We start from the raw sequence: 11907 nt of genomic DNA on the forward strand, positions 1-11907 counted from the left end.
CCGCCGCCATCACCAGCGCCGCCGTCGATTCCTTCTGGGCCGTCGCCGCCTCCTGCTGCTGGGCAGCAGCCGCCGATTCCTTTTGGGCCGCCGCCGCCGCGTGCTGCTGGGCAGCCGCCGCCTCCTCCAGGATTCACTCCCGGATTCAGAAATCCCTGGTAAGATCTCGTAGATCTCGTCCTGGTGCTGCAGTGACTGTACGTAGTTGATGATCTCGCCAAGCATCAGGGCCTTCCCCATGATCTGGTCCGCCGCACATTATATAATCGATTAATTAACCAACTCCCCCAGAGGGTTAGATTAATCAACTACTATTAGGCTGAACTGAAGATTTTAACACATAAGAAGGATGAAGACTGACATTATATTATCACATCACAGGAATTAAAAAAGTGGCTTTTGTACAAAGCTGTTCAGAACTTATAGAGCTAATTCACTTTCAGTGATAAAAGTGTACGACAGTCCAGCATCTTGCAGCTCTTCCAAATAGTAGATTGTACAACTTCAAATTATCAGGCTAAGTAATTCATAGGATATATAAATGTATAGGCTGGTTGCAAATAGCCAACGGAAACAACAATGGAGCATGATATCACTTACCCTTCTGCTGTAGTCTGACGCTTGTGCTCTAGTAAGCCAGCATTGTTTACCTAGATGAAAAATTATCTAGCTATAGTTTTATTCAATCATTTGGTTAATCCAATTTAGATAAACTTTTACAAAATTAACATGAAAACTTAAAGTGGTAGGGAAAGAAGCAAAAGCTATAGTTTGGTTGAAACAGCACTACTCGCAAGGACATGGAGTGGTTTATCCATTAAAGTGAACTTTGTTGCAAATGATTTGAACCTCTCTCCTTGTTACGACAGAGCATATATTCAGCAAATGTCTGAGACAGTTCTCGGATGCTTCACCTGCCATATTTCGAACTTAGTGATGAACACTTGGAATGAGAAAATATCCTCTCTTGCTTCCATGTTAATTGGGATGTACTACTGTTTTTCTCCTGCATTGTGATGCATCATATAGCTTGTTTGTTTTTCTCCTGCATTGTGATGCATCATTGTGCTATTCTGAAAGAACCATCTTGTCAATTAGCCTTATGGAAAAATTTAGTTGTTTAGCAAAGGAATGCTGACTTGTATTTATTGGATTATCTGAAAACAAAAGAAGTATGTCTCTGATCCTTCGTGTATTTATATTTCAGGGCAGGTTATGCAAATATGTTACAACAACCACCATTTGCTGCACCGGACCATAATTTCCATCTCGTTGGGCTTACTAATAACTTTGTACCAATTTCTCCGTCGCCGCCACCACCGGCACAAGAACAATCCACACCTCAAGTCTCCATTGACATTGATGGTGACTCCGGTGTCGAGACAAGTAGGACAGTAAAGAGAAGGCATTGGTCGCATGAAGAGGAAGTTCAATTGGTAATAGTCTCATTCTTACCGTTCTAATTGCTTGTTGTAGGCGAGTAGGACAGCAAAGAGAAGTTCCTTTTCATAATTAGTTCTGATTTCTTGTTGTAGGCGAGTGCGTGGCTGAACAATTCTAATGACCCAATAAGAGCGAATGACAAGAAATACAATAGTTTTTGGAATGATATCGCTGAAGAGTTCAACAAGAACGCAGCACCAGGTCGTGAAAGGGACACAAATCAACTGAAGATTCATTGGTCACGCTTGAAGACAGTTATCGCTGACTTCAATGGATGTTGGACTAAGGTCAATAGAGTTCACAAAAGTGGGGCATCTGATGATCAGATGATGGATGAGGCACTTGCATTGTATACAGAACGATACAAGAAGCCTTTCACTTTGATCCATTGGTGGAGGACTCTCAAGAATGAACCTAAATGGTGTGCACATGTTGCCCAATTGGAGAAAGAAAAGAATGAATCACAACCTCCCATTGATATCGATGATGACATACAGACCGAGCGTCCAATTGGGAGAGATGCAGCCAAGGCAAGCGGAAGACGCAATAGCAAGCGCAAGACGGAAGAGGTGATTGAAGGATTTGCAATCTTAGGAGGTAATATAGACAAGATAGTTGCGGTTACTCAAGAGCGTGCGAAGACAACAGAGGCACATCTTGAAATCTCAAGGATGAGACTGAAGGCAGCACAAGAGGAAAAGGAAGCAAAAATGCTTCAAGTCTATGATTCATTGCTTCACCAAGACACTAGTCAGATGACAGAAGAATCAAAGGCTAGAAGAGAGAAGACACTGGCGATGATGGAGAAGAAACTTTTCAGTAACAATGAAGTGTGAAGTGTTTTTGTTCTTGATCAATATGTGACCAATGCTACTGTTCTGACTAATACTTGTGTATCCCTATTTTTTATTTTTTTATTGAGCAATCTGTTAATGTGGTGATTTATGCAGCAACCATGGGAGTCTTTAATCTGTGACCAATGCTGTTTTTAAACTGTTGTGATTTCTGAATATCAGAACCAATGTTGTTTTTATTCAGTGTGAATGAGTGCTGTTTATAGTGTGAATGCATGATTTATGTGAATGCTGAACTGATGGCTGTATGTGTGTATGCTAGTGTGAATGCTGAACTGATAGTGTGAATGCTGAATTGATGGTTGAATTGATAGTGTGAATGATGAACTGAAATGATAGGTATGAAACGACAGCTAGTGTGAATGCTGAACTGATAGTGTGAATGCTGAATTGATGGTTGAATTGATAGTGTGAATGATGAACTGAAATGATAGGTATGAAACGACAGCTAGTGTGAATGCTGAACTGGACTGATAGGTATGAAACGGCAGCAGAGCTGCTACCTATATATGCAGCCCTGATGGTACACCAACGTAGTACATTTGTGCCACTTTATATATGGAGCAACAGGATGATTCTTTCTCTGCCGACCACTCTCCAGACCCAACAAGCAACCTCTCTGATGATTGGGATGACTTCCTCGCCGAGGAGGAAATTATTGATGATGTCATCGATGAGGTAACTCAATTTCTTAAGTCAAGTTTAGAAGATCTCCAAGAAGCCGCATATGATCCTCGAAGTGGTCCGAGGAAGTACATCAGAAGGCCAAGGGAGCAGTACCATCAGCATTTGGTTGATGATTATTTCTCAGATAACCCTCTGTACCCAGCAAATTTTTTTCGACGGAGATTTCGTATGTCCAGGCCACTCTTTCTACGCATCGTTGATGAGTTAGGCAAGTGGTCCGATTATTTCACTACAAAGGTGGATGCTCTTAATCGTCAAGGCCTAACACCACTGCAGAAATGCACAGCGGCAATTCGTCAATTGGCTAATGGTAGTGCTGCAGATCATCTAGATGAATATTTAAAACTTGGAGAAAGTACTGCATTAGAGGCGATGAAGATGTTTGTCCAAGGTGTTATCGAAATTTTTGGTGGACACTATTTGAGGCGCCCTACTATGGAAGATGCTGAGCGTTTGCTTAAAATTGGTGAGAGTCGAGGTTTTCCTGGCATGTTCGGGAGTATTGACTGTATGCATTGGCATTGGGAAAGATGTCCCAATGCATGGAAGGGCCAATTTACTCGGGGCGATCAAAAAGTTCCAACCATAATACTTGAGGCTGTAGCTTCTCATGATCTTTGGATTTGGCATGCGTTCTTTGGAGTTGCTGGTTCTAATAATGATATCAATGTTCTAAACCAGTCGACTCTATTTATTGACGAGCTAAAGGGGCATGCTCCTCGGGTGCACTACATGGTCAACGGAAATCAGTATAACACCGGTTATTATCTTGCTGATGGAATATACCCTGAATGGGCTGTGTTTGTGAAGTCAATATCCTTGCCCATCACCGAGAAGGACAAGTTATTTGCACAGGAACAAGAATCCAAGAGAAAGGATATTGAACGAGCTTTCGGTGTCTTGCGACGTCGATTTTGCATTTTGAAGCGACCAGCTCGTCTATATGATCGAGGAGAACTTGAGAAAGTTATCCGAGCGTGCATCATACTTCACAATATGATAGTTGAAGATGAAAAAACAGAAGAGAATATTGAAGAGAATCTTGATTTGAATGAAACTCCAAGTACAACGACTGTTGAAGCACCAGCATTCTCCCCTGAAGATTACGTCTCGTTTGACAGAATACTAGAGAATGATGCTGATATTCGAGATACCTCAACCCATAAACAACTTAAGAAAGATTTGATTGAGCATATCTGGCGAAGGTCAAGGGCCCGCCCAAACATATCTTGAGTTCGGTTACAATATATGTAATTTATTTAATATATGTGATCCAATTTATCTCGTATGATACAAGTTATTTTTAAATACTTTTGGTTGATATTTAAATTTCACTATGTTGCTAGATCCTTCATGCGTAATATATTTCAAGTAACAAATACAAGTGGCTACATAATCACATGGAACACTTGATCACAACCGCATGCAACTAATAAATGCTGAGGACAACCTATGAAACTGTGTATTGAAACTGTGCACTGGGACTCCCTGTTTCATTCACAAGAGCACACCTCATGGGATGATGTGGCATCCTTGGAAACAGTGCAATAAAACCTTGCACTGGGACTAGCCTAAATGCCGCGCCCCATGGAGCTCCCTGCCTGCAGTCTGGCGCGGATAAAGCTGCCTCGGTGAGTGGATGAGGATGGTGATAATGTTTGCGGTGCGCTGTGTGGGGTGGGGGGAGGGGGCATGGTCTGTGGCCCCGTATACGGAGGGAAACAATTGGATCAACAATATGTACGCGGAGAGCATCTCTCTATCTAATTTTTTCCCCCAAATTCAACTAAAGAAGCATTTTATATTAAATTCTTTCATATGTTAAAAATATATATCATGTTCAAAGAAATAGTCGAGCATAAAATTAGTGGGAGAAACGGTCCAACGTAAGAGATTGCAAGTGCTCACATGATCACATCCTTATGAAGATAGCATGCACTATATTATTTAGTTAGCGGTCACATTCCAAGTCTTATTGTTCGGGGATTTTATCGCTTATTATACTTTTGGCTTTTTTTGTATGGGGGTTTCCTTTTGCGGGTTATCCTATGATTTTATCTTATGATTTTTTTTCTTGTAGTTTTTTTTATTTTATCCCCTACCTTTTTATTTCTCCTCAGTTTTCCTTTTTGATTACCCAAGTTTTGTCATCTATAATTGTTTTTTCAATGATTTTATCTGTTTCCTAGTCTTTTTCCGCAACAAAATACAGAGTTCACGTGAAAACACCCCCATTCACGTAAGGTAAGCGTTTGAAGTGACTTTTTTTTTCCGAACAATACAATTTGAAGTGAAATTGTGAAGTTAAACTAGTGGGAGAAGAAGATTCCGTTAGCAGCAGAGACAATAGAAAATGAAGATGCTTGCGTCCGGAAGGGAAAAAAACGTGAAGATGCATGCGTTCGGGAAGGAAAAAACGTGAAAGCGCACGTGCTCTAACTTCGACCACAAACAAACATGACCAACCGTCCAACCGTACTTTGCCTTACTGCAGCACGGTGCACGGAGCTGCAACGCGCGCCAGCAGTGGACAGAGCGGGTGCGGCGGCTCTCAGCGACTGAGCAGACAGGACGAGAGCGATATATAGGGCGAAAGTCAGGGTATGATGATGCCGTCGAGACCGCTTCGGCAGCAACGTGTAAAGGAAAACGAAAACAAATGAGGAAAAAATGAGTTTGAAAAGCAGGAGAACATGTCGGTTTCAAAAGAAATTTGCACTTCCATGGCCGGCTTGACACGGATGAGAGAGCGAGCAAGGGACTGTTTGTTGATTATATTGGGCTAGATTATGGTCTAAGGTCTAAGGGTAGTAGGGTAAAAAAAAATGATATTAGGATCACAAATAATCTGAAATAAGCTGTTAGTAGCTTATTATAGATTATTTGTGATAGCAGCTTATTTCAGATAGTAGCTTATTTCAGATTATTTATGATCCTAATGTAGTCTTTTACTGTAGTACACGTGACCCATAATTTAGAGGGTGAACCGATTGACCGTCATCATATAACCGGTTGAGCCAGGCTAAGCGGTCCGGCCCAATAATGATCCACTCTACAGGTTGGGCTGGCCCATAATAAATTGGGCACGTGAAAAATAATAAAAAAAAAAGCCTAGAACATCATTCTTTCGGGGGTAACCCCTCTTAAGACATCAGAATTCGAACATAGCAGATACTTTATAGGTTGTGCTGAATCGGCTAGCAGAACCTGAACACTTAAGACTGTTCTGAAATTGAGAAGATCAATTTGCTACAGCTTGGATGATCTGACTTGGGCGATGAGCTCTCTTCTCAAGATCTTTCCTGAGACAGATTTTGGTACACTGTCCACAAACGTAACCTTCCTCAGTCTCTTGTAGTGCGTGACCTGAAATGTATTTCACCAAAGTATCATTGCAGTGTTAGGAGTGTCATATTCAGTTGATGTGGGAGTATAAAACAATCAGTTAATGGAGGGTAGAGAACATCGTCCGTTCAGGAATTATAAGTGTTTCATTATAATGGGAGAGATACTATAGTATTTTAGTTAGAGTTAAACTAGTTTCTTATCACAATTAAGCCTAGGCTTCTAGCCAACCTCACCTGCTTTTCAATAAATTTCTGGACATCAACTTCAGATAGTGAACTCTTAGGTGATCGCACAACATACGCAATGGGAACTTCCCCTGCTTCAGGATCAGGATACCTTTGAAAGAAGTAGACTTTCAAAATAAGAGACAAGAAAACAACAGAATTGAAGGTTGTTTATATCGGAGAAACTATAAATACTAGAATCTAAGTTGTTCAGCTTACGGGATGACAACGGCGTCGAGAATTTGTGCATGAGACAGAAGCAATCCTTCAAGTTCAGCAGGAGCAATCTGCCAGTAAATAAAGAAAGATATAAACTTCCTTAAATAATAAAAGTAATATGTTACAAAAAATATAAGAAGTTTGACTGAAGGTACTTCGACCAAAAGCCTCGTACGGTTAAAATTTTTATAATTAACATGCAAGAGCTTCTCAAGTTGTTCGTGGATTATTATGATCCTTTTGTAATCTTATTCAACTTGTCTGGAGCTTACCATGGATGAGTTTGCTCTTTTTGATAAAAAACTTCTCTTTTTTCCATGGTTTTACTGGAAGACTGAGCCTATTGACATTCTGTTTCACTTGAAATTTCTATTAATTGCAACAACAACATAACCTTTCAGTTCCAAGTAAATTGGGGTAGGCTAGATTTGAAACCCAACAAGAGCCACAAATCAGGGTTCAAGCACATGAATAGCTGTTTTCCAAGCACTCCTATCCAGAGCTAAATCTTTAGGTATATTCCATCCCTTCAAATCTCCTTTTATTGCCTCTTCCCATGTCAATTTTGGTCTTCCTCTACTGTCACACCTTAAGGTTCCACTATGCACCGGGTCTTTGTTGGACATATCCAAACCATCTTAGCCGGTGTTGGATAAGATTTTCTTCAATTGGTGCTACCCCTAACCTATCACGTATATACTCATTCCGGACTTGACCCCTTCTCGTATGATCACAGATCCAACGCAACACACGCATTTTCGCAATACTTATCTGCTGGACATGTCACCTTTTTGTAGGCCAACATTCTGCACCATACATCATTGCAAGTCTAATTGCCGTCCTATTAATTACAAATATACCTAAAATAATACTGCCCTCCTTGTTTGCAGAAGGATGCCATATATATATGTAATCAGACTCCTGATACTTTGACAACTAGAATAATGAAATATTGTTTAGATCTTTTGTTAATACCAAGCTATCATCGTTGTAGATCTTGTGTGAATGTTTCTATGTGTATGATATTTCAACAAAGCTTACAACATACACAGGCCATTAGTACAACAGACATAAGTAGAAGCCCAAATTGGTACAAGGAAAATTTTAGTTTTTCCTCAAATGATTATATGAAAAGGCTTGCTAAAACTCAAAAGTAGTTTCAGAAAAGAAAACTGAAATTCTTTACCTGGAAACCTTTGTACTTAATCAGCTCTTTGAGTCTATCAACAACATAAAGCTGGCCTCTTTCATCAAAGTACCCAAGATCACCAGTATGCAACCACCCTTGCTTGATTGTGAATTCAGTAGCTTTCACATTGTTGAAATATCCTATAAATAATATGCGCAAATAAGTAAGGAGAAATTCTGACCAGGTTTTTTGGCCTTCTGTTGGTGGACAACAAGTCAACAATGAGATACAATACAACAGCTTATCATGACAGGGAAGTTTGTAAGTGCAGCATCTTGATATAAATTCTAGCTGCCTTGCCCTTTTCAGTTATGCCAGTTACTAGCCATTGATGAATCGTGTTTGAGAGAAAAAAAAACGTGCTTTGTCAATGAACAACTGAATGCTAGAAACAAAAAAAAAAACACGATTGCTGCTGTTCCATTTTAATATCATTTGAGTGAGCTTGGTAGAGTGTAGTGACAAAGAAAAAATGATATACTTATAGTGAATAAAGCTCCAGCCCTGATCACAAAATGCATATAGAACAATTGCAAGCAACGCACCACAGTTTGAATTTACCTTGCATTATGTTTGGTCCACGAAGACAGATTTCTCCTAGTTGATTCGGAGGCAAATGCTTCATTGTCTTTGTATCGACAATCTTTGCTTCAACTCCAGTGACAAGTGCTCCAGTTGAACCAAACTGACGGGCACGCCCCTTTTGTGGGTACTCCAGCGATATGATCCCGCAAGTTTCAGTCATGCCATAACCCTGCAAGAGGAGCACAGCGAGTTTATAGCTAGCATCATGACATGACTACAAGTAAACATTTTTCTGCAGTTTCAACAACACACGGGGTATGAGTCTGATCTAAAGATAAAATAGGATGCAACCCTCAAATACTGCATGCTGTCATAAGGATTAAGGAGTGCTGTTTCAGCAGAACCTGTTCAACATAGTTCTAACTACAGAGCTTGCATAAATAGCTTATTAGTGTGTATGCTTATTGCAGCTATGTCATGAAAAGGTCCTTTGCTTTTAACTTTTCGTTGCGATTTGAAGGAAACTAGAGTCTTCCCTGCAGACAAGCAATCTACGTTATGTTTATTCTTTACAGGTGAGCACATTATTCAATCATAGATGTTATTTTCTTGCTGGTATACTGGACCACAATCCAACATGTGATCCAAAATAGTACATAAAAATATGCCAAAGTAATCCTGATAAAGAAAGAAATAATTATATTATTGCAGCATTACCAAGGCTAGTAAGTGATACAATGACACAACACATAGTAGTAGTTAACTAGCTTGGGCGCCTAAACTGTTTTGGATAGCAGTGTAATGCAGTACTGCAATCTTCTGTCTTACTGTTATTAGAGTAGTAGATAGAATGAGAGAGTATGAAACACTTCTGGCGTACTAATGCAATGTTTTAAATTTAAAACACCATAATCCCAAATGCTCGCTCTGTCGCTCACCTGGATAATCTCTGCGTTGGGGAATTTGTCGGCCACGGCCTCCATCACGTCCTTGCCGAGCGGCGCAGCGCCGGAGCCAATGCACCTGAGCGAGCTGAGGTCGTACCTGCCGCCGCCCCTGTGCTTGGCGAGCGCGATCATCACCGGCGGCGCGCAGAAGAGGTAGGTGACGCGGTGCCGCTCCACGGCGGCGAGCACGGCGTCCACGTCGAACCGGGCCATAACGACGACGGTGTTGCCGCGCTGCAGCTGCCCGAGCGTGACCACGGACATGCCGAAGATGTGGAACATGGGCAGGAAGCAGAGCAACACGTTGCGCCCCTCGCCGCGCTCGTCCTGGTCCGACGTCACCATGGCCGCCGCCGCAATGAAGTTGCCGTGCGTGAGCACGACGCCCTTGCTCTCCCCAGTCGTGCCCGACGAGTAGAACAGCGCCGCCGTGTCGCTCTGCCGCGTTGGCGGCCGGCGGTACTCCGTCTCGTGAACCCCGGCGACGAGATCGGGGTAGAGGGTGACGTCGTTGGCGTGGCCCGGAGGCACGGAGGCGCCATCGCCGTCGAGGAGTATGGTGGGGAGCCGGAGGTCGGCGATCTTTGGCAGGAGGTCGGAGACCGTGACGACGAGCTTGGCGCGGGCGTCGGCGGCCTGCTTGGCGATCTCCCGCGGGGTGTAGAGCGGGTTGGCCGTGGTGGCGACGGCGCCGATCGCGGTGACGGCGAGGAAGCAGACCGGGTAGAGCACGCAGTTGGGCGCGAGGAGGAGCACGACGTCGCCGCGGCGGATGCGCGCGCGGGAGGACAGCGCGGCGGCCGCGCCGAGCACCGCGGAGCGGAGGGCCCCGAAGGTGAGCGCGGCGCCCGTCGCGGCGTCCACGAGCGCGGGCGCGGAGGGACACGCGGCGGCGCGTCGGAGGACGAGGTCGGAGAGGGAGAGCGCGGGGTCGGAGGGGATGGGCGCCGCCGGGCGTGGCGAGCGGTACACGCCGTCGGAGCCGTAGCCCGCGGCGGGCGACTCCGTGCCTTCAGCCATGGTTACCTCGTCTCTCGCTTCTGCGACCGAATTGCTTTGCTCTAGTGCGGCGGATCGGCAGATCGCTGGTGTTGGAGTGAGAGAAGAGTGTGTGTGACAAAGCTCTGGTTTGGCTTGCTTCGTCTCCTGATCTTCTCGGACTGTGACACTGGGTGATACGAACATGATAAAAGCATAGGCTCCCCGCCGGTCAGAAAAGAACAACGACGCTTGCGGTCCATTCTAGGTAATTTGGCAACATTGTTAAATAACGATTATTCTTAATAAAATAGGTTTTGCTCTGATATATAAAATGGCATTGATAGCTCAAGTTTATTTGGAGATATATACTATGTCTAAAAACATATGCATCTAAAAATGTCAAAACGGCCTGCAATTTGAAACGGGACGAGTATATGTTATCTTTTTCTTCAAACCAGGCTCATTCCTATTTCCATTTCATAGTGACGGAAAAGACCTTCTGCAATGTACTTTGTGTTCTAGCTAGTCAAATATATGTGCTCTCATAAGTGTTGAGAAACATTATGCAGTACAAAGTATGCATACCACTGGTATTTGTTTAATTTCTAAGGGGGTTGGGTTGGTACGCATGCATACCACAAAGCTGCATTGGTACAAGTAAAATTTCTAGCTATACATAGAACTCTTGTATTGGTCATGTTTGGCATACGTTGGAATTCTGTTAGAGTTCCATATAACAAAAGAAAATTTAAAATTTGACTTGACTAAAGATTGAGTTCTGCACGAAATTGTTGTGAAATTACAATACCCCAACCAGCCTTTAATCTCCCTTAACAAATACCATTGAAAAAAGAGTTGTATGACCATGCAAAATTATACTCCGTTCCAAATTGTAGGTCATTTTGAATTTTCTAGGTTCAGATATACATTATATCTATATGCATAATAATAAAAAAAAGCTAAAATGACCTACAATTTGGAACGGAGGGAGTACTCCATGTCACAGTAGTAAGGCATGTCTAGAAGTGGTTGAACTTTTTCCATATCCAACAAGAGAAGCGTTTCATGTTGAGTTCTTTTATATGTGTTTTAATATATCCTCTTGAATGAAATGGTCAAGTATAAAATTAGTAGTAGAAGTTCAACGGCAGAGATGATAGCATATTGAGATGCAAGTGGTCTCAGCACCCACACCCATATCAAGATGACAGCGACTATATCATGTAGTTAGTAGTCACATTTCAAGTCTTAGTTTTTGGGATTTTATCCTCTCTTTTCTTTTCTTTTTTTGGAAAGGCTTTCTCTTTTCTTTTTGCAGGTTACCCTGTGATTTTGTCCTCTATGATTCTTTTTCACAGGTTTTTTTTTGGATTTTATCCCCCTACCCTTTTGATTTTTCTGTGGGTTTTCCTTTTTGGGTCACCAGGGTTTTGTCACCTATAATTGTTTTTTTTAGCATTTTACCCTCTACTTTCTTGGTGCTAAAGCCT

The 11907-nt window shown here is 42.4% G+C and overlaps 2 protein-coding genes across 2 annotated transcripts; one reads left to right on the forward strand and one right to left on the reverse strand.

The window, feature by feature from the left end:
• The first annotated feature begins 3137 nt into the window (after positions 1-3137).
• Positions 3138-4217, forward strand: LOC101774740. The gene has a single exon (XM_004986356.2). It carries the CDS (start codon positions 3153-3155, stop codon positions 4215-4217), a length of 1065 nt encoding a protein of 354 aa, XP_004986413.1. The 5' UTR covers positions 3138-3152.
• Positions 4218-5957: 1740 nt separating this feature from the next.
• On the reverse strand, positions 5958-10591 carry LOC101770138 (4-coumarate--CoA ligase-like 1). Its single transcript, XM_004982487.2, has 6 exons — positions 9428-10591; positions 8526-8718; positions 7962-8104; positions 6776-6843; positions 6566-6668; positions 5958-6350 (listed from the first exon to the last, which is right to left on the reverse strand). The coding sequence occupies exons 1-6, from the start codon at positions 10454-10456 to the stop codon at positions 6234-6236; spliced, it is 1653 nt and encodes a 550-aa protein (XP_004982544.1). The 5' UTR covers positions 10457-10591; the 3' UTR covers positions 5958-6233.
• Between the last annotated feature and the right edge of the window lie 1316 nt (positions 10592-11907).

The sequence above is a fragment of the Setaria italica genome, chromosome IX, assembly GCF_000263155.2.
Source record: "Setaria italica strain Yugu1 chromosome IX, Setaria_italica_v2.0, whole genome shotgun sequence".
Lineage (NCBI taxonomy): Eukaryota > Viridiplantae > Streptophyta > Magnoliopsida > Poales > Poaceae > Setaria > Setaria italica.